The sequence below is a fragment of the Lycium barbarum genome, chromosome 5 (genome assembly GCF_019175385.1).
Source record: "Lycium barbarum isolate Lr01 chromosome 5, ASM1917538v2, whole genome shotgun sequence".
Taxonomy (NCBI): Eukaryota; Viridiplantae; Streptophyta; class Magnoliopsida; order Solanales; family Solanaceae; genus Lycium; species Lycium barbarum.
The window spans coordinates 110,418,635-110,441,988 of NC_083341.1; the positions used below are offsets into that span (position 1 = coordinate 110,418,635).

General features: G+C 37.6%; 3 protein-coding genes across 11 annotated transcripts; 1 reads left to right on the top strand and 2 right to left on the bottom strand.

Moving 5' to 3' along the window:
- Window positions 1–319: 319 nt before the first annotated feature.
- Window positions 320–7,453, bottom strand: LOC132641131 (uncharacterized). Of its 9 annotated transcripts, none has more exons than XR_009582699.1 (4): window positions 7,127–7,453; window positions 2,659–5,067; window positions 995–1,273; window positions 320–898 (listed from the first exon to the last, which is right to left on the bottom strand). XR_009582699.1 is itself a non-coding variant. In XM_060358022.1 (4 exons), the coding sequence occupies exons 2-4, from the start codon at window positions 2,688–2,690 to the stop codon at window positions 635–637; spliced, it is 405 nt and encodes a 134-aa protein (XP_060214005.1). In that variant the 5' UTR covers window positions 2,691–5,067; window positions 7,127–7,362; the 3' UTR covers window positions 320–634. The 9 variants fall into 9 exon arrangements, 2 of the variants coding, with proteins under 2 accessions (XP_060214005.1, XP_060214006.1); XR_009582702.1 differs by lacking the exon at window positions 2,659–5,067 and having other exon boundaries at window positions 995–1,103; window positions 1,207–1,273; window positions 7,127–7,420; XR_009582703.1 differs by lacking the exons at window positions 2,659–5,067; window positions 7,127–7,453 and adding an exon at window positions 1,943–2,652 and having other exon boundaries at window positions 995–1,103; window positions 1,207–1,273.
- Window positions 7,454–9,745: 2,292 nt separating this feature from the next.
- On the top strand, window positions 9,746–13,628 carry LOC132639621 (uncharacterized). The gene is made up of 4 exons (XM_060356062.1): window positions 9,746–10,367; window positions 10,489–12,291; window positions 12,569–12,801; window positions 12,903–13,628. The coding sequence occupies exons 1-4, from the start codon at window positions 9,746–9,748 to the stop codon at window positions 13,626–13,628; spliced, it is 3,384 nt and encodes a 1,127-aa protein (XP_060212045.1).
- A 1,780-nt stretch (window positions 13,629–15,408) lies between these two features.
- Window positions 15,409–22,960, bottom strand: LOC132641132 (diamine oxidase [copper-containing] 1, peroxisomal-like). The gene is made up of 12 exons (XM_060358024.1): window positions 22,448–22,960; window positions 21,256–21,365; window positions 20,863–21,168; window positions 20,352–20,464; window positions 19,907–20,237; window positions 19,607–19,822; window positions 19,278–19,514; window positions 18,764–18,949; window positions 17,667–17,807; window positions 16,756–17,024; window positions 16,298–16,379; window positions 15,409–15,793 (listed from the first exon to the last, which is right to left on the bottom strand). The coding sequence occupies exons 1-12, from the start codon at window positions 22,662–22,664 to the stop codon at window positions 15,665–15,667; spliced, it is 2,337 nt and encodes a 778-aa protein (XP_060214007.1). The 5' UTR covers window positions 22,665–22,960; the 3' UTR covers window positions 15,409–15,664.
- Window positions 22,961–23,354: the final 394 nt, after the last annotated feature.

Here is a 23,354-nt window from a genome sequence, read left to right on the forward strand (position 1 = left end):
GGTTTTCTCACGCACAAAGCTATGTTTGTTTAGTTATACCCTTATAGTGGATCAAAAATCCTCTGAGAGGTTCAAACACCAACATTTTGCAAAAAGCAACTGTCACTTGTCCTCTCTAGTAAAGGGATATAAAAGTAGAGGATCTACTCCTATTAGTGCGTTTACAGAACTTTTGAATTTTTTTGGTGCAAATTTGTGGTTAGTTTAAAAACTAAACTCTTTAGACTTTTGAATCATCAACATAGTATTTTGTTGCAGAACTTCATAGTTTATTTTATTTGTGAAAGCTTGAGACAAGAACTTCAATAATTTCAAAAGATACAAAAGGTAGTAAGTTGGTCATAACTGAAGAGCAAACTCGGGTATTAACAGTGCACTATCTAAAACCATGGTCCAAAGTAGAAAAAGAATCAGAAAAAAAGAGCAAGAGAAAAGAGGCAACATAGAAACTAAGAAGAGAGAGAAAAAAGGGTCGCAACAGAGAAGAAGTGACACTAATTGTTGTTATCTGTAGATAGCCGACGAGTAATCTGATTAATTACTTGTGGTGTAGACGTAACTTCTCCCGGTGAAGGAACACACATTGCTGCTAGCATGTCTAGACTAATTAATCTTGCACGTTAGAGTTGTGCAATTACGTGTGCAGTAACTTCTGCTCGCATAGTTCTCTTTTGTTCCTCCATTTTTGGATCTTTTCTTGCATTTGTTGCACTACATCATTTGCGGCATTTGAAGTTGGTTCAAAATTTCCATCTTTTCCTTTCAAAGAAGTCTTTGTAACCCCCCGTCCATCTAGTCTTAGATGTCCCGGATGTTCTGGACCCGTAACGGCTGAATACACATCAACGGGCTGACTACCATCTGCACGCATTTGTGTTTCAATTTCCTCCATTTCAGCCTAACAAAGAAAATCCAACAAGCGCATTCAAGTAAACAAAAACTAAGAATAAATAATTAATCTCAATAAAAAACTTAAAATAGATAATATACGTACAATTTTACTAGTTGTGTTTTCATTTGACTCCTTGTATGAGCGCCCGGGTATCCTTGCTCTTGTTTCCACAAAGAGCTCCTTAAGTGATACATTTCCCTTGGTTTTTTTCCTAGTCACATGAAAATGGATATAAAAAAATCGCTTAGAATGATAGGTTAAGACTTAAGAAAAAATAAGAGAACACGCCAATTTATTGCGGACTAAAGCAAAACTTTTTCGGCCTGTTGTGTGCGGATTCATCAACTTCTTCCGATTCTCAGTATTTGTTTCAGACATTTTCTGTAAATAAATAAATCAATTAAATGTATTAACTGGTAAAAATCACCAATAAAAACTATTACAACCACAACCAAGCTAACAATAGACAGCTATTCACATACAACATATACAAAGCTAGTAAAGCAACTGTATCCTAAGCCAACTAAACATTAAGAGCAGCATACAGATTGCTACAGACACTAAGAAATTGAACATCCAAAGAAACCTAGGTTAAAAATAGTAAATCCTCAATCATCTCAGAAGAATCCGAGTTGCCCTGATATTTCACACAAATATTATTTCTCTGGCAATACTATTTATAATCTCTAGTAGTCCCTTAAAAAAAATCCAAGATTTCTCTTTTTCTACACAAACTGTCTTTCCATGTGATTTTCATTCCATCCTGATTTTGCAAGCACACCATCAATTCATTCCACAAGTCCTAGCAAAATATACATTCACAGAACAAGTGGTCTCTTGTTTCCACCTACTATATCTATGACACATAAAGATTGCACCAGAGAAAAGAGAAGACAAAAAGTAAAAGAAAAAAGCAAGTAGTAGCTGAGGAGAGAAAAGAAAAAAAAAAAAGCTACATCGGCAGCCATATCGCAGCAAATAAGAGAAGACAGAGAGACCGAAAAAAAACCTGATCAGAGAAGACAAATTGATTCTGGAAATATATTTTACCAGGAATTTATCAGACTTTCAATATTCGAGGAGCTCTTTAAATTGAGATTCCGGAATATGACTCGGCCTTCTTTCCATTATGATTTCATAGACTTTTGGTTTGTAACAAAGTTTCTTCAAGTCACTTTTATGCCTTTTCCAAGCAGCATGAATTGCTTTCAAAGTCCACTTTTTTGCAGCTTCAGGAATATTATATTTTTCCTACAATTTTGTGTCATTTGTTTGGCAAAAAAAAAATTATATACTTTTAACTAATACTTAAAGATTGGTAACTTTTGGCACTAGCAAAACTATCCGTTGTTGCAGACAAAGTCACTCCACTATTTTGAGTCTTGCATGAGGTATCTCATTTCATCGTATGAAATTGTTATCCATTAATGAAATATCCAGTATATATTTTGGCCACTACATCAGGCCCATAAGATATTCATATTATGTGATTGGGTACTTTCACTTTTTTAACTTTCTCTTTTAACCAATCACCGAATTCTCGATTATGAATTCGTGCTTTTACCCATGCATTTCGTCTAGCACGTTTATCAATTATATTCTTATGTTCCCTGCAAGCGTGTATGATATATTTAATCATTAGGTATATATAAATGAAACTTAAAACACATTATCATAATAAATGAAGTTCAAAATTCAAATGACTATCTTATCTTTACTTGATAAATGTCTTTACTTATTCATCTCCAGTATTGAACAATGCATACCAATGTGCTTCAAACAAGTGATGACTATCCATGTCAAAAGTCTTGCCTTTCCTTTTTTTCGTACTTCCAATTGGATGGCCTGTCTTAGGAAATATATGTGAAAAATTATCTCCCTTGTTTGAACCTCATCATCCTCGGTCTAATACCTACTAAATCTTTTCTTCACCCCGTTATGTAGGTATCTCAAACAAAAGGTCAAAAACTTTTTGGCCAAACAAAACCTCCGCTATTGATCTTTCTGGATTAGATCGATTACAAACAAACCCCTTGTACTTACACATGTTTCTCTCATTGGGACACATCCAAACGCAAATGAACCCGACCCCCAAGCTTAATTTCATCTACTAAATGGATGGGCAAATGCGCCATTATATCAAAAAGCTTGGAGGAAATATCCTTTCAAGGTCACATACTATGTCTATGATTTCAGTCTTTATTTTATCAAGACCTCTTCTTCTTATAACCTTGCTACATATGGTTCTAAAATAATTCCCCAACCTAATCAAAGCGAAAGACACATTCTTGGGTAACACTTTTCTAGCCGCAACCTGGAGTAAGTAATGCATTATGAAATGAGCATCGTGGTTCTTATATCCTGATCCTTTCATCTCCTCCATTTGCGCACGACGTGATATATTAGAGGCACACCCTTTTGGTAATTTGACATTTTTAAAACAGTGCAAAACAACTTTTTCTCCTCTGGTTTCATGGAGAAACAAGCTTTAGCCAGATGAACTTTACCATTATTATCATCTTTTAATGGTTGAAGCTCCTTGCGTATCCTCATCTCATGCAAATCATAGCGACAATTTACATGATCTGTGGACTTTCCAGGTACATCCAACAAAGTCCCAAGCAGACAATTGTACCTCAATTTGTTATGTGCCCAATATGGCAATTCAAAAAATATGGATCTTCTCTCCATGGACCATCATTCTTCCGAAACCTTTTCTTTTGGCCCTTCCCAAAGACATTATTGAATTCACGTAGCTCTTTAAGCACTTTTATGCCTGATAAGGGAGTAGGTGAAACTTTATGCTCCTCTTTACCATCAAATGATTTCTTATCTCTTCAAAATGGATGATCAGGAGGTACAATGCTCGATAACCCAAGTAACACATCTTACGACTATGTTTGAGATATTGAGAGCAAGTATCATAATTACAAGTTGGGCATGCGCATCTCCCCTTGGTGCTCCATCCGGAAAGCATTGCTAGTGCTGGAAAATCACTAACTGTCCACAATAAAGCTGAATGCGTTTGAAATGTTTGATTCGTTTCAGCATCATATGTCTCCACTCCCATTTCCCATAGTTCCTTCAACTCAACGATTAGTGGTTGTTGGTACACATCATATCTTTTCCAGGTGACAATAGACCTGGAATGATAGTTGACAACATTATATACACCGGTGTCATGCAAATCCATGGTAGCAACTTATAGATCATTAACATAAATGGCCATGTACTGTGGGAAATGCTCATGGTTCGAAATGGATTGAAACCATCTCTTGAAAGACCCAATCTAACATTACGAGGATCTTTAGAGAAGTCTAGGTGCAAGGAATCAAAATCCTTCCAAGCTTCCCCATCAGCAGGATGTCTTGAATTCCCATCATTGGGTATTCCAGTAGCATGTCGTCTCATAGCTACAGATGTTTCAGAAACATAAATATCCTCTGAAGCCTAGGCTTTAAAGGGAAGTACCTTAAAACCTTTGCTGGGATTTTAGTGTTCTTATTAGTCAAATCATCACGAACATTCTTCCATTTAGAAGAACCACACACAGAGCAATTATCTATCTTCACATTGGCATTCCAAAATAGCATGCAGTCGTTAGGGCATGCATGAATTTTCTCATAACAAAGACTTAAATCATTTATCACCTTTTTTTCCTTGTTGAAAGACTTAAGTAGCTGAGCAAATGGAAATGCCTCTTTTATCAAGTCTAACAAGTCTGAAAAGGCTACATTACTCAACTCTTGTTTCCATCTCCACTAATTTAAAAAATCTCGTTGCATCTTCAGATGGTCCCTCTCTCACTCCTTCATGCCTTAGGTCACCTTCTACATTCCTAAAAGTATCATGAAGTAGTCCATTGATATCGTCATGCATGTCCGAAGTTCATCATCATTGGTTGGATGCGGTGTATTTCTTGAGGAAAACCCTTCTCAATGAAAAAACCCATTTGGTGTATCCATGAACAAATCCATAACAAAACAAGTGATCCTCCACCACCTTTCATTTATGCCAATACCGATTAAAGAATCTTTTACAAGGGCAAAATGTTTCATTTCCTTGAGAAGTTCGTTCAAATGCCTTATCAAGAAAATCATTCACTCCACGATCATACTCATTGGTGGATCTTCGGAGATCCATCCAACTTTTATCTCTAGTATCCATTGAATATCCTACGTGAGACGAGAAAAACATTGAAATCAAAATTCAAATAGCAAATTTTCAGCACTATCAAGCGAATTATCCTTTGATTGACAATTAGATACAACCTTTAGGGGGAAAACCAGAAATAACTGGTCAGTACATTTCTTTTACTGCTGACTGGACATAAACAGAAAATAGCCTTCAAATTTTCAACTTTCAAAACTCATTTCCAAACTTCAAATAACATCAATTTATTTCCCGCTTGTATGTTTATTTAGATGTTGTTTATAAGGTAAGTTTGACTATATAGCAGCAAACTGAAAGAAGACAGAATGAAGAGAGCAATACTATAACTCATTAAGCAGATCTACTTACTCAAAAATAAAGAACAATCATCTACAACTAAAAAAAGCATTAAAAACACAAATAAGATCAGCATTAAAACCAGATCCATTAAACTAAATCACAGTAGCAAAAACAAAAGCAGATCTTCATAACACCTTCAAGAACGACTAAGAAAGGAACTTTACTAACATTACAAAACTGAATAGTCGTTATATTTTACAGATTTGAACAAAGAACAGTGAAAAACAATAAAATGAAGAGGAAAAGACCTATATAGGCCCTTGAGTATAGGTCTAGAAATATTTCTGTCCTTTATTTATACTAGAATATAAAACATCCCTTATCTTTGCAAAAGTGGATAACTTTAGTCTATGCTTCAACAAGGTTTGTAAACTGTAAAGGTGACGCTCTCTGTGATCAAGGAGTATTGGGCAGCCTCTAAACGTCGATCAGTTACCTTACTTTGGGGACTTGAGAATTTCTACCATTAATTTTACAAACACCGTTTAAAGATTAGATTAAAATTGTCCACTTTTACATACATAAGGGACGATTTATATTTAGTAGTATATATAAAGGATAAAAACACTCCTGTACCCATACTTAAGGGACCATCCAGGTCTTTTCCTCGTAAAATGCATATATATATATATATGCAAAGCGGAGATCAGAAATCTATGAAAAATTAAACGACCTATATGTAGCCTTAAAAAATAATTAAACCCAAATGGTAATCACTTTTACATTGAATCAACACACAAGCTTTACAGTTTCTGGACCAAAGCTCACTTTCAACTTGTTATAATGTATCAAAGTAGAAATTTTACAGTCTCTCAACCAAAACTCAATAACATTGTGACACAATGAAGTAAGATAGAAACTTTACCACTTTCTCAACAAAAACCCATTAAGGATTCATTCTAAATTTTTAAAATTAACAATCAAACTATCCCCACTTACATTCCACATTTGGGAAATGCTTCTGCGTTATTTCAACAACACTTCTGGCAGATTCCTAGCAAACATATATTCATTTTCATGACTCAGAAATTAACAATGAAGACAAAAAAAAAAAAAAAAAAAAAAAATTACTCCCTCCATTTCAATTTGCATGTCTTAGTTTGACTCGGATGGAGTTTAAGAAAATAAATAATGCAGAAGAACCTTTGTTTCCACAAAAACTAGCCAGCAACAAGGAAATAAACCGCCCTAAACCAACCAAACGAAAAACCATATTGTTAGATTACGAAAAAGGTAAAGGTCAAATTTATCCCAACTTCAGGTCACATGAAAGACTTAACTAGGTTTTCTTGAAACTAGATATATGCAAATCCACCTTGAATTTCCTCCTAAAAATTGAACAACATACATATGCAAACCACATATAGGTAAAAGCAAAAAAGATTCAAAATTATCAGTTAACATTTTCAGAAAATATGTAGGTGTATCGATACAATAAAACATTTTGAAATCAAACTAATTTGCATAAACAAATTCAATAACACATTACAGATCCAACTAAGGAAAATCACAAATCTTCACAAAATTGATATACAAATTCTAAACCACAATAAAATTAAGTCACAAACATAAATCAGAAAAAACAGTATCAAATTCATAGAAACCCATTTGGATATTTTTTTTAAAACTTTTCCAAAACCCTCAATGGAATTTCTGATTTATAAAAATACTACAACAATAATACATGCAGAGAGAGGGGAACTTATATTTCGTGGAGCAAACCTGTAGATGCAAAGAGCAAGAAGACTAATTCGCCGGAGGAAAAGATCGATTTCACCGGAGCAGAAGATATTGCCGGATGAGACGCCTTCGCTGGAGGAGACGCCTTCACCGGAGAAGAATCTTCACCAGAGAAGCTTCGACTGAGAAGAAACTAGTGCTTTGCCAAAGAAAACCCTTGGTAGAGAAGATTAAAATTTCAATATGTTCCAAGTTTTACATATACACTCAGGTACTTTTAATTTTTTAGTAAATTAAGTGGAGGGAAATATTGGGGGAAACGAAACCGTCGCAATAGCTAAATTTTCTCATATGACCGTTGCCATAGAGTCGTCTATCGGAGCGGTTCTAATAACCGTTACCACATGTACATTTATCGCAACAGTTTTCAGACTAATGCAACGGTTTAATCTTAGAAGTGTGTTGTTAGGTCAAAGTGTCTATTGCAACGGTTAGAACCGATGCAACGTATACTCCCAAAATATTGTTGCTATAGGCCTGTTTTCTAGCGGTGACACGTAACAAACATGTTTTTTCGTCGACAGCTGAAACAAACATGTAATTCACTATAGTTAATTGATAAACTGAATTATGTGTAGATATTAATTACATATGGTTAAAGTAAGTGATAAACCTATTAAAGACACATATCATACATTTATTATTTTTCTTTGTTGGGATAAAGTATCTTATAAGTCGGCAGAGTCAAATACATTAAAATCAATCGAACCAAAGCTAACCCAATCTATTGTTATGTAGTCTTTTCCTTTTTAAGAAGTTAAATTATGAACTTATAAATTTACTGAATAATTAAGATTGTTTTGTGTTTTAGATTTCTAAAAGGATACCAAACTGAATCGGAATAAGAATTAGGTGAATAAAATAGAATAGTTGCATAAAAGTTTAAGTATACAGGATATTATAATATTTTGATCCTTAAGAGATACTTAACTTTTTTGATCTATAAATGACCAGAGGCGGATCTAGGATTTGAAGGTGGCGGGTGCCACAATTTTCTTCAATGTACATCTTGTTAGGAACGTATATTTGGGTCGGGTCCATCTCTTTTTGGATCAACTTAATAGGCTTTTTTTTTATTTGTTAATATGAAAATTACATCTCAAAAATCAAAAAACGAACATAATTAGCATCTTAAACAAGGAATCACTACCCATTAACAACAGAAGTAAAATCAACCTTTTCACCAAGGGACCTGCATCTCTTATGTATATTAAAAAAAGAATTTGCACAAGTAAATTAACAACTTCAATAAGGGAATTACACCAATCAAAATAAGAAAAATAATAGAAAAACTCTTCAATAGGTAAATACACCCCATAAGTAAATGTAGAATTAGATAAACTACAAGTTCTAAAAAAAAAATCATAAATGTCATGTTTTTTCTAAGCAGTGCTTACGAAATTTCCATCACAATTTAAGTAGTAAAGTGATTTAAATTGAATTTAACAATTATAGAATAGCATAAATTTTTATAATACACTCCCACCGTCCATTTTTATTTGTCCATTATACTAAAAATATATGTCCACTTTTACTTGTAAGTTATATCGTTTGAAAACCAAGACATAATTTACCATTTTATACCTATTTTACCCTTATTATTAAGTACTCCAATTCATTTCTCATTTTATTTATTGCTTATTAAGAGTGTCTCAAGTCAAATATAGACAAGTAAACATGGAAATCAAGAAAATTTCAGCTCCGTTCTCTCTCTCTCCTAGAAAGCTCCGTCAAACCGCCGTTTCTCCGCCACCACCTCTGTTTTGAGGTTCAAGGATGGCAAAAGGTAAGGGGAACGGACTTGGCCGACCTCGGAAAGAGACGATAGCAACATATGGAAGCACGGTAAGTACTCGTGGTGGATATCAGGGAAAAAAAGGGGGAGACAACGGCGTGACTGCCCCTCTGAAGGTGGCTACTCCGGTGGCAACCCCAATTAGGGAATTGATTACTCCGACGTCGACACTGCTAGCGCAAGCCACTACTTTTGCAACTGTTTCAGCTGATCGTAATGGGTCAGCAAATGTGACTCGAGTTGGGTCACAAAACGCCGATTTGGAATCTGGAAATACAACACTACCACCAGTACAGGTTACTAGTGGGATTGAAGGTACATCGATGGAACCTCCACCTCCGGCACCAGATCTGGACTCAGAAAAGCCTGGAACAGTACCATGGACAAATCTCTTCAAAGGGAACCGTGCAGCTGCAAATGGTATGCCACTTAAATATATCCCTCCTGAAATGGTTAATGGGAAAGTAGTAGTCCAGCTCGATAAAGCTGAAGTGGATGCTTAAAATGAAATATGGAAGTGTGCTTTGGTGGTTTATGTTCTTGGAGAAACACCGGGTTATAATGCAATGGCTAGGTATATTAGCCAGAATTGGGATGATGTCGCTAGCCCTGAAATATACTTCCACGATGCGGGATACTATGTGGTTAAATTCCAAGATATGGGTGATATGAAAAGGATTCTATATGGAGGGCCATACACAATCAATTACAGGCCAATGGTTTTGAAACCTTGGTCCCCAGAACTTAATTTCAACAAGGAATTTCTCTCAATAATTCCTTTGTGAGTTCTTTTTCCCAACCTACCTATGTCATACTGGAGTCCTGATTCGTTAAATAGAGTAGCAAGTGCCATTGGCACTCCTCTATTTGCAGATGAATGTACCACAAAGAAGACACGTATCTCATTTGCTAGAATTCTCATAGAAGTGAATGTCACAAAAACATTACCTACAAAGATTATTGTGAAGGACCCCAATGGGAATGAAATTGTACAGGTTGTCGACTACGATTGGAAACCCCAATATTGTGAACAGTGTCTGCAAATTGGCCATGTCTGCCCTCAGCAAGCAGTACTTGAGCCGCAACAACAAGCTGGTCCACTCAGAAGAAGGAGAAGAAGACGGCCCAGAAAAGTGATACAAGAATGGCACTCTAAGGGGGTGATAACTGCTCCTACTCCCCAAGTTGATAATCGTCAACTTGCAGGCGGAATTGACCAGCCCCTCCAGGAGGATCCGCAGCCTATGATGAGCCTTGGTGATGACCACAATCCTAACTCAAAACAACTTGACAAAGGCAAAGCTAATCAGCCTAGCCCAACACTGAATGATACTGAATTTCTTGCATTGAGCTCAGTCCAGCCAAAGAGTAGACTTGGAGCACTGCAAAGAGGGGAGAGTACTAGTAGTTCCACCATCAGAGATAGAGGTGGGACCCCCCCCCCCCCTTTTCATCCCAATGAGCTGGGTGATTTGGAACGTAAGGGGCACTAATAAGTGGCACAAACAGAAGGAGTTGAAGCACTATCTTAAAGTTAAAAATGTCAAAGTTGTTGGCCTTCTGGAAACTAGAGTCAAAGAGCCAAAAGCCCAAAGAATAATGCAGAATTTGTTGCCTGGATATATGAGTCTTCACAACTACCAAATTGCTGCAAATGGTAGGATATGGCTATTTTGGGACAGAAAACTCTATGCAGTGAATCTGATTAAAACAGGAGCACAGCTGATCCATTGTTTGCTCACAAATAGGCAAGATGGGGCAGAATGGTTGCTCACAATAGTTTATGCTTATAACACTATTGAACAGAGGAAGGAACTCTGGGAAACATTGAAGGAAATCTCACAAACTTGTAATAAACCTTGGCTAGTGTGTGGAGATTTTAACAATGTTTTGTATACCCAAGATAGAATATATGGAAACCCTGTGACAGATGCGGAAATTAGAGATTTCACCGATTGCATTCAGGATGTGGGCATAACAGAACTCCCTTGGAAGGGAAATTATTATACTTGGACAAATAATCAACAGGGGATAGACAGAATTTATAGTAGGATTGATAGGGCATTTGGTAATGATGATTGGATGCATCAATGGGGTCGAATCACCACTGAGTATGATGTCCCTAATGTCTCTGATCACTGCCCGATGATATTAAATGTCAAGGCTCATCAGCTAAATGTCAAGAGTCCATTCAGATTCTTTAACGTATGGGCTGATCACCGAGATTTTTCTGGCATTGTTGAAAAAGTGTGGCGACACAAACTGGACCAGTGGACAATGAAGAATATTTGGCTGAAGTTGAAAAGCCTCAGGCCTAAACTCAAGAGATTAAATCATGAGGAATTTAGAAGGGTGACTCAGAATATTGAACAGGCTAGAATTGACCTTAGACATGCTCAGACTCAACTTGCAAGACAGTATAGTGATCCTCTATTTGCTATAGAGAAAGAAGCACAACTGAGACTCGAAAAATGGTCTACCATTGAAGAAAGTATTCTTAAGCAAAAAGCCCGAGATACATGGATCAAGTTAGGTGATTCTAATACCAAGTACTTCTCTGTAGTAATTACAGAGAAGCAACACAGGAAACAAATCACTACCCTCACTTCTCTAACTGGTCTTCAACTAGTAGACAATGACGATATCAAAACTGAAATTGTACAATTCTATCAAGGGCTGATGGGCACGGCTGCTGCTTCCCTCCCTGCAGTTAATAAACTTATTATGAGGAATGGTCCAGTCCTAACACCTGCTCAACAGCAAAGCCTTTGCGCTGATGTTACAGAAGTAGAGATATGGGAGGGATTAAAGGATATAGGAGATGAGAAAGCACCGGGGGTAGATGGCTATAATGCACTGTTTTTTAAAAGGACCTGGCACATAATCAAAAATGATATTATTTCAGCAGTCAAGGAGTTCTTTATCACTGGAAGACTATACAAAGCCATAAACTGCACTGTTGTGACATTAGTGCCAAAAACAGCACACCCTTCCACAGTCAAAAAGTTCAGGCCAATTGCGTGTTGCACAATTCTATACAAGATCATAGCTAAGGTACTGGCTGCCCGGATGCAAAAGGTAATGGCTGATATTATTGATGAGGCTCAGACAGGATTTATCCCTGGGAGGAAAATCGCAGACAATATCATTATAGCTCATGAACTAGTGAAAGCTTACACTAGGAAGAATATCTCTGCCAGATGCATGATAAAGATTGACTTAAAGAAAGCCTATGACTCAGTGGAGTGGATCTATCTGCGACAAGTACTAGAGGAGCTCCGATTTCCTGAGAAATTTATTAAATGGCTACTTGAATGTGTGCAAACAGTGAACTACTCCATCATTGTTAATGGTGAACCCCCCCCCCCCCCCCCCCCCTTTTAATGCTGCCAATGGCTTAAGGCAGGGTGACCCTATATCACCCTACCTTTTTGCTATTGCCATGGAATATCTGAGCAGAAGCCTTAAAACACTCAAGCAAGGACAAACATTCAAATACCACTCCAAATGTGCAAAGCTCCAACTTACCCACCTTTGTTTTGCTGATGATTTGCTACTCTTTGCTAGAGGAGACATGGCCTCAACTGAAGCTATTAACCAATGCTTTAGTGTCTTCTCTCTTACATCAGGTTTGCAAGCTAACCTTGAAAAGAGCTCTGTTTACTTTGGAGGAGTCAATCAAACTGTTCAAGACAATATCCTACAGCATCTTGGATATACTCATGGTGAGCTTCCATTCAGATACCTCGGCATCCCATTGTCCTCAAAAAAGCTCTCACTCTTACAATGGCAACCGCTTATTGAGAAAATGGGAGGCCGAATCTCTACTTGGACTGCTAGAAAGTTGTCATATGCAGGAAGAGTACAACTAGTACAATCAGTATTGTTTGGTATCCAAGCCTACTGGGCTCAAATATTTGTCCTGCCTACTAAAGTTATGAAGACTATAGAATCACATTGTAGAAGCTATGTCTGGTCTGGGGTAAATACTATCACCAAAGAGCTTTAGTTGCCTGGGATAAGGTATGCACACCTAAATCTGCGGGTGGTCTTAATCTCATTAACTTGAAGATCTGGAACAGAGCTGCTATTGCTAAGAATAGTTGGGATGTGGCACATAAGGAGGATAAATTGTGGATACGATGGATTCACACATACTACATAAAGGAGCAGAATTTTGACACCATGCCTATACCTCAGCAAGCTTGCTGGATGGTAAGGAAACTACTTGAGGCCAGAAGTGTGTGGATTCAACACCCCATCAATCATACTTCAACGAAACAAAGCTTAATAAGGCATATCTATTTGCAACTGCTTGGTAACCTGCCTAGAACCCCTTGGAAGACAATGATGTTTAAGAATATGGCAAGGCCTAAAGCTATACTCACTATGTGGCTAATGCTACAAAAGAGGCTGCCAACAGTAGACAGACTTATTGACTGGGGAATAAATGCTGATCCTGTTTGTTCTCTATGCAGCAGTACACAAGAAACTCGAGACCACCTATTTGCAGATTGTGCACTAACAAAACAGATGTGGAATAAACTACTGAAGTGGATGAATAGGCCGAGATGCACAGCCCAATCTTGGGACCAGATGCTACACTGGGTAATTGTTAATAGCAGAGGGAAGTCTTCAGCAGCTCTGCTGTTCCGTTTGATCTATGCAGAAGCTTGCCATGCTATATAGATGGAAAGAAATCAAAAGATCTTTGAACACAAAAGTAGAAGCGGTGAAGTTATTGCTAGGGAAGTTGCCTACATATGTACTATGCGAGCTCCTACTAGAATGCAATCGATGATGCACGCTTGGCACATGTAGTTTATGATGAGTAGTCAAACAATTGTCTGAGTGCTAGGAGGATTGACTAGACCTACCTCTAAGCAGTATGGTAGTTTATTTTCCTATTAGGTCACTGTGTTGCTGAACCTATATAGAGAATAGCTCACTGTGGTAGTGTAGCTAAAGCTTTGTAATGTACAGTTGGTGATTAAATAAAATTGTTAGTTACCAAAAAAAAAAAAAAAAACATGGACGGAGGGAGTAATAAACAAAAGAAATTATTAAAAAAAATGAATTTTGATCTCAATCCAAAATTTCCATTGAGACCCAAGTTTTTCGATTTAAATACTCACAGATTTGAGATTAAGAGAAATGCTTAATTTAAGGAATTTTGAAGTTTCTATTTGTGTGTGCTCGCTAGAGATCACAGATAAAATAATAGAAAAGAGGAAAGACAATATAAATAATAAAAAGATAAATAGAAAATTGGGAAAGCCGAAAAGGGAATTACTGGTACAAAGGAAGTAAAAAAGCACAAAGAAAAAGGGGAATCGGAAAATGTTCAAGATAGATTTAAACTTGTGTCTACCAGCCGTGGCACCTTTGTCTAATTTACGATTGGGGGTGGCAGGATCAAATATTTAACCTAATTTAAGCAAATTACAACATAAGTATATAAAAAATTATTAATCTAGGGGGTGCCATGCCACCCACCCTAAAGGGTGGAACCGCCCCCGAGTAAATCCACACAACCAAACTAACCAGGAATTGAATGCCTCTACATCTTTCATATTCTGGGGACTTCAGGCGTAAGACAGTAATAATTTCATGCCAACAATGATTATAACATCGTATTGTGCCTACTTCGATTCCCAGTTCCTTGTTATATCTTTTCAGGTTGTATAAAGTTTCTTTAAACGAGATAGCAAGAAATGAAATTATTTAGTACGATTAAGATCCATCAAACGGTGGTCTAGTTTTCGATTTCATTGATATAACATCCTACATTTGATCTGATATGATACGTGCACAATAACACAATATTTTGAAATACGTCTCTGGATTATTGGAATATTAATTGGAATCAACCCAACCTGTCCTCCAACCTGAACCAAGAATTCCGCTCTTGATTCTACTATTTTTCAGGCTCGCAGTATATAGGGGAAGTATAGGTGGCAAATTTGACCTATAAATATGTAATCCGCCTAACCTGTCCAATCTTTAACGTGTTGTGTCTGTGTCATTTTGTTGTCAGGTCAATTTGTACAACCCAAAACCAACCCATCTCTTAAATGGATCAGATTGGGTCACTAAACGGGTCCATTTCTCAACCCGTCATCTTCCTGATTTTCATCCGCTTGATGTCTTCTAAAGGCAAAGCAGAACTAGTCATGTGACCTCCAAACAGGTCATTGTTTCATACATTTTCCTTAGACATGCATGGGTCAGACCTGTAGACCGGGCCAGGTTTTGCTGCTGTGTGGTCCACTTCCCATATCGTCAGAGTTGATTCCAGAATATAGAATAAGAAAAATCCTTTAATTGAACTCGGGAATTCACAGCTCTTTCGATAGTTCTGAAGAGCCACGGACCACCCACTCCATACTAGTTTGGACAGTTGTGTACATTAGTGCTAGTCTGTCTATAATATACCATGAAAACCAAGATATATTCTTTACGACACAAATGAAACAACAAAACGACATTATCTGTATCATCATTTAGAGAGGCAAGGATAAAGGGGTCCAAATGGATCATCCATGATGTAGAGAAACAATACTAGTACAAAGCAAGGTAACTTCAGACACTGAACTTGGTCCACAGAACAATAGCGCCAACTTGCAGTCAAATGTTTATGTTCTTAAGAAACCGTTCATCCAAACACGAAAATAACAACCCAATTTATGACATCAATACTAGAATGCAAAGCTAGCTTGGATCTCTCAAAGCTTAGCCATTATACCACCATCGTGGCAAGACTTCACCATCACCCCGCCATTTTCTTTAATATCCGAGTCAGCTGTGCTGGGAGGAACATCAACAGCTGGGGAGCAATTGAAGAACCCATGAGGCTGCATAATGAAGAACATTGGTCAACAACAGCTCGGTAACATAGTGACACGGAGAATAGAGTTTAACAAAAATCAATGCAAGTTTCACATGTGATGTATATTGCCATATCCTCGAAAAGAAACAAGAGATTATTCTTCTGTTTCTTTTGCTTCAGAAAGAAAATAGCTCAAGGCAGGGGCCAATCAAACAAATTCAAAATGCAGGTATATAAGTTCCGAGAAATCTTCTAGAAACACAACACAGGGACAGACAGGGGACAAATGTCCTGTTCAGTGGTTGCAGCTGATATTCTTAAGAACCACTCTCCAACCAATTCACAGCCCCAATTCTTAATGAGAAAGTAAATACGATGAGAATTAGCTAAAACTAAACACTAGTCAAAGGAAAGTTTAATTGGGAGCACAACCAATCGTCGCTTCAGATGCTGACCAAGGGAAAAGGATTTCTAATCAAGATGACATGACCAATCAAGAAAGAAAAATGTCATAGCCATGTTATTATACCTGGAGCATAAAACCAATGTGCTCCACCGGCATGACTGGCCAGTCTTCTAGGCGCGGAACATGTATAAGTCCAAAAACATACCTGAAAAATCAGAAAACCTAGTCAGCACCAGTATAATCACTAAATTGGAATAACGGGCTTGATAGCCATGTGGTTTCATTTCAGCAGTTTCTAATTCACGTTTGTGCTTTTTTCTATCATTCCACAGAGCAAGCCTCCCAAATTCGCTTAGTGAAGTTCTTTCTTTAGATGATAGCCATTGAAATTACAAATGTAACACATGAGAATGGCCAAGTTTGCGTGTCTTTTTCTGCGATCTCAATCTATTTCAATTCTGCTTTCATCTTCAGATGAATGACACATGAAAAAAATAAGTATTTATGTGGTTTATCATATCAACTAGCATACTTTTACTTGCCAAAAGAACTTTAATCTGTATCGAGGAGGATGGACTAACCAAAGAACTATCTGTGTTTCTTCCAGGGATCGATTCTGCTGAACCCAAGTAGCCAATCCCTCACCAACACGAGGATTTTGATTAGGAAATTCTCCTCCAGGAAACATCTCTTCACGAGAGTAAGGAGTGACCCAAAGATTATGCTTTAAAAAAGCAGCTCTTCTCAAGAACTTTGCCTCTGAGCCAGCTAGTGGCAGACAGTTTGTACCTGGTACTAGCTTGAAACCAGTTAACTGCCCCGTGCGATTGACTGTTCTTGTATTCCGGACCTAGATAGTGAAAAAAAAAATACAGTTCAACCATCATTCCCAAAAAGAAGGCCAACTACTCCCCATAACACACCAGAGGCACACAAATACACAAGACGATGACAATTAACTTCAAATAGACAGACAAAGTGAGGGTTGCTCAAGTGGTAAGCACCTCCACCTCCAACCTTAAGGTTCGAGTCACCAAGAAGCAAAATGGAGGGACTTCTTGGAAGGGGTATTAAAATTACCAAAAAAAAAAAAAAAAAAAAAAAAAACCTTAAAATAGACAAACGATGATTCTACAGTTACATATGATAGAACAGCATAATAGCAACTAGAGTATATGTGCTGACTTCACAACTACCATAATTGACAAATTAGATAGACATTAACTGTAACAGATTGGCAAAATATATGACTATGTGCCATTATCTGAATATAGCAGCATTCTATGTAAACAGATGACCATGTTACAGCCTCCGCCTTCAGCTTTGCTAGAAGGATGAAGGAATATAATACATGAAACAAAAAATTCATACCATTACATTGTTTAGAGAGAGCATAGGAGCTTCAGTATTTATGTAAAGGCATTACATAACCCTTTTAAGCTTTACTTTATCCTTTGACAGAAAAGCTTCACCAAGAGAGAAGGAAACTTACAATCCAATGCCGAGCAGTTAGAGGATTACAATCACGCATTGCTTCCAGTTCAGTTCTAAGCAATCTCTCTTCAGCATAAAACGCATTATTATGAACATTATTTTCTCCTGGTGGCTCAATTTTAGCATTTACTTCAACCACCTAAATATAAGAAAGCTTACTATCAGATGTCACATGTAGGTCAATGTCAAAAAGAAAGAAACATGTTGAGAAAGGAGCAAGATATGCATGTGCATGTAGACTGGAAGTGAAGTATTGAAGATGTATGCATCCATAAAGGCAAATCACATTCATCGGTCCATTTGAAATGAAATTTTAACTCATTCACCGAAATCAGGGTACAAGGAGAATATCCACGAGAGTAAAATTCAGAGTGCTATTACTTTGGAGAATTATATTTCAAATATTCGGTAACCTGTGAATATATCCTGAATAGATTGCTCATAGACAAAAATCTCCGTTTAGTCTTTATAAATGATTTCTTTTTTCACTGTTCCCAATCATCAATATTTGACATGTTCCAAGTGTTATGTCAATCTCTGCTGTAGGAGAACCAGTCTTCCGGTCCAACATTGGATGTCCCACAAATTTTTCCAATTTTAGCGTGTGTTCAATAACTAGAAACAGATAGCAATCAAGCCAAAAAGTTTCTAGCAAGATTGATAAATTGAAAAAGAAGCTATGTTGAAGCTAAATGTGTTGCATCCTTAAGCAGTTAAAAGACGCTTGCGCTCATAAAACCAGAAAGGTCTGATTGCCTCGCAAAATGGTAAACACAATTCCAAGAAATGACATTAAAGGATCCAAAAGCCATTATACACAATCGCAGTACATTTTAGAAATTGTGGGAGAAACAATCAGAAAGATCTGGAAGAGAAAAAAAGAAGTTGTGCAGAAGAAAAGAAAATCTTTAGATCGTACATGCCCCCAAGGCTCCAAAATCCTCCTTCCCTTTGGAGGGGGAAAAAAAAAAAGAAGGAAGACCAGGAAAGTCAACTGGGGAGATTTCCCAAGGGCTTGTGGGAAGAACAATGTAAGGGTGTACTAGTAAAAATGAGTCTACATCACTTGCAACAAAGAGAAGACAGGCAACATGCCTGATTATGTGATTCCCCAGCTTTGCAATCAACAGCCATATCCATGCGAGCCACAAAGAAGTGCTGATGTACTGGTGCATACAAGCCAGGTGCAATAGTTGTACCATACTTTCGAACTTCCCCTGGTAGAAGAGCACCTAAGCTGAGAATTCCAGTCAGCTTAACCTCAGCCTCGATTTTCCCATCCTGTCGTGAGAAATAAGAGATAGACGTTTCAATATCCAAATCTCAAAACAATATGGACAAATAGCTCCCCATTTTCTCCTTTTTTTCTTTCAGAAACGAACTACAGACTTCTAATGTGATTTAAAATGGAATTCCTGCCTTGTTGGAGTGATGTGTGTGCAGTTTAGAAACGTGGAAATGCATGCCCAAATGAAAAGGAGACAATGCTACAAATGAAGCACCACCAGCTGAATTCTAGCTAAAACAAGTATATTACATGATATCAGGAAGAGATAATGCAACCAAAGAAACCAACAAGTTAGTTCTTATTTATAGAAGGGTAACCCACCTGATAAAAGTGCCAGTAAAATCCATACTCATAGTTTGCCACAGTACAGATGAAAGACACTGTCAGCCTTCGGGAACGTCGTACTTCAGCTAAACCTGTTCTCCAATCTTGATGCTTCCATAAGATTCCGTTATCCTCCTCATGTAAGCAGACACAATTTTCAATTGTCTCAACACCGCCTGGGAAGTTTGTAAAATGTGCATCGAAATATTTAATATAGCCTAAGCAATCACAACCCTGCAATAAAAGTAAACATTTGCCCAAAGTTATTTTCCGTAAATCTAATATATGGAAGATGCATTGCAATGCCCAATAACATATTTCCTGACCTTCTTTAAGGAATGTGCATTTTTACCAAGCCCATCTTCCCCTGCATCAAAAGCATTTTTCCTGTAATGTGGCTCATTTGGATCCCCATAGGGGACTACCATTTCAATGAAGCTCAGCCTATGCGCAACAGGTCTACGGCCTCTGCTACCATCAATATATGCAACAGAATAGATAACCAGACCCTCCTTGGGGGTAAAACCAATACGAAAATTCCACTGCATAGGATAATAATTGGTGTAAAAGTAATTAAATCATCCACAGAAATACAGCAAAACGATATATTGTAAAGAAAAAAGTACCTTCTGCCATTCAACAAAGTGCCCACTCACACGGAAGCTAGGACCCTCAGGCTGACTAATAAGAAGAGGTTTAACATCACTTCGGTCAACCCCTCCCCTCGTTTCACCAGGAGTGTAATTTCTCAATGGATCAGCTGGAGGTAATGGAACCAGTTTACGATCTTCAAATTCTATCACAACCATATTCTGCATATCAACCAGTATATGAATTCCTTCAACTGGCCTAGCATAGCCATTTTCCATTGGACAGTCGCTCTCAGTTCTGCAAAAGATAAGAGGTTTTCCTAGACGGCGGTTAGGTGCATCAGCCTCACTGAAATAACCTGCACACCTGAATGACTAGGAGTGTTATTATATCTACGCCACACTATAGACAATGCTATGCATATTACGAGATCTCATGCAATGCTGTTTACAGAAAGAAGCCAAGAACAGAGCAACCAACCAGGCATCGACCATCACAAGATCCATATCATCGATTCCTCTCTTCTTCATTGCATCACGAAAAGGAGGGAAATCCTTCACCACAGCTTCACATTCAGCATATTCAACAGCGTCCTACAATTCAATTTACAGATTATATTTTCTTTTTGGTAAAGTAGGGTGCTAATTCTTGTGTGGCAATGAAACATTATCTCACTGGATTACTGAAATCCATTTGGAGAAAAAAGAAAGGCCACAAGTTCCTAGAGCACAGCTATGTTGCTCGGACTCTTCAAAAATGCAGATGGGTGCGTGTCGGATACTCCAAAAATAGTGTACTTTTGGAGAATCCGACACGGGTGCAGCAGCATTTTTGGAGAGTCCGCGCAACATAGGAGCACAGTACTAGTGCAGCCATTTGTTGTGGCTATGAAGTCACTAGTAGACATGAGCTTATAAGAAGTCACTAGTAGACATGAGCTTATAAGAAGTCACTAGTAGACATGAGCTTATAAGTCAACATAGGCACTTACCATTGGAGGCTGTATATCAGGCACAACCTTGGATGAAATGACTTTTCCACGGTGGTGTCCTCCTCGAGTGACAGCATGAACCTCTGAGAGCTCAACAATCCATATGCTGGTCTCATTGGATTTCTTGTTATAAACAATCAGTTTAGCCTTCCTTGGAGGAAGTTTGCTAGGAATTACAGGCCCTCCTTTTGTTCTCGGCAATAAAGATGGTTGGAATGGAGGGAAGAAGTATGCATCAGCTAAAGCAACCACATTCTTGTCTGGTTCCACCAAAACAGCCTCGACAAAGCGCATGCTATCTCTCACCTAAACATGGAAGTTCAGTGTTAATTAAATATTGATGATTGGAGAATCAGAAGCAAAAACATCTATATGCATGGAGCAAATAATGACCTCAGGAGTACTTCCAGCTGCCCTGACAGTTGCCACAGCCACGGAGATTTCAGCAGCAGTTAGGGGGTCCAAGGGATGGTGAGATTGAGCCCTCAACAAGGTAGGCAATCCTGTAAGCACCAAATTAGAACAATAGTTTCATAAAAGAGCCAACAACTTTTCTCAACACACTAACTCTTGATATAACTTGTCATTCCAAGTTGATGACTGAACAGTCCAAATATCTAAAATACATTCCAGCCAAGCCTTGGATTATTTTGAAAGTCTCAACTCTTGAGCTATGCAAGTTGATGACTGAACAGTCCAAATATCTACAATGCATTACGGCCAAGCCTTGGATTATTTCAAAAGTCTTAATTCTCGATTTCTTCAATTAGGTTATCAAATTTTGTTTTATAGGTTTTGGCTTCCAAGTCTTGACCACTTTGGTGCTAGACTACTAGCCTGGCCTCCAAAAAAAAAAAAAAAAAAAAAAGGTCTTTTACACAAACTTTTTTTTTCTAAAAGATTATCAGAGAACTTTTTCGAAAAATTGTCCAAACATAAGAATGGGAAATAATTTCAAGCAACTTTAAAACAAGCAAGAAATCATTAGCTCGTGTAAAGTAGCAACTGAGCCAAAAAGGAAGACAGAGAGTGGAGGATCTCCGCTGGCCTGGGAACAGAACACAAGAGTAAGATTTGTGATTTACTTAGATCAACGGATAATACAAAATAAAAAAGTGACAAATAAACAAAATCAGCCACGATTTTTCATTTTTTTACTCCCTCCGACCCAATTTATATAGCACCTTTCTGACCACTTAAACGAGTTTTTCTTTGACCGCAATTTTTTCATATGCCTTCCGAATTTTGAATTATTAATTATTCTGAACTTATAGTACTTCTTACATAGTTTTCAAATTTGTAAACTTTATTTTAAAAAATCTAAAGATTATATGCCTGAATTCGCAGTCAAAATTCGAAATCTCCACTTGTTACGTATTTTCATATTTTTCCCTCAAAGTTTAACCTATTAGCAACCTAAGTTATCATACGCTATTGCGATATTTTTCAGCAGCAACGACAAGGAAAAAACAAACAAAAAGCGAAAAGGCGGTACGATCCAGAATCGCACGGACTAACAAGACATGATATCAGCTTTGCATGTTCGTATGGATAGCAACAAAATTAGTGAAATCGTGAAATATACCTTTAACGGCAGGCGGATTAGGTGGAGAAGGACGATCAATAGAGTCGATCACAGCCGTCAAAGGTGACGGAGCAGCAGCAGCAGCTGTTTTGATGTTCGCCGATCTGGCAGTCCGATCAGAAACATCAGTTACGGTTCCACCGGCAGTAGTCCATTCTGTTGCTGCAGAAGGGGCGGAAGCATTTCGTGACGTCGTCTTTTCCTGAGTTGAGGCCATTGAATTGGATTCGCAACTTCACCGTAACCCCCGTAGTACTTGTTACTATAATAGTAATAATAATCCTCTGACATACAGAGCTTACTATTCTCCCCTCTCTCAATTCCACTATTCCACACCACCTTCGATTCCCAAAACCCAACTGATTCTTCTCTCTGGTTTTCTCTCACTAAAAACTCAATGGAGAAGGAGGAACAAATTGAAACGATGATGAAGACGAAAAGCGTGAGTGGAGTAAAAAGAGGGGTGGTGGGTGGGGTGTTATTTATAGTTGAGTATATGCAGGGGAAAGGAACGAGAAGAGGAAGCTGTATTTGGATACAAATAAAATACTAGTAGTACCTCTATTTCCAGAAAAGTCGAATACTGAAGTTCATACTCCAGCTCATCCTTGTTTTGCCTTTGCTTTCTCTTCCTTTCCCTTTTTTTTTTTTTTTAACTAAAATAAATAATTACGTTATCTTATCTATCTACTCTATCTTCAGTTTTACTTGTCAAGTTTGGACTTCATAAATTCTTTCAGAAATGGGTTTAGTGTAAATGATCAAATTGAAGGTACAATTGTAACTAAAATTTCATGATTTTTAGGATTCTCACTATTTAGGCTATGGATAAGATGAATTTAAATTGAAATCACAATTTTAACTTTCAGGGCTCGGAATGGGGATTTGAGTGTCCCATACTCGTGAG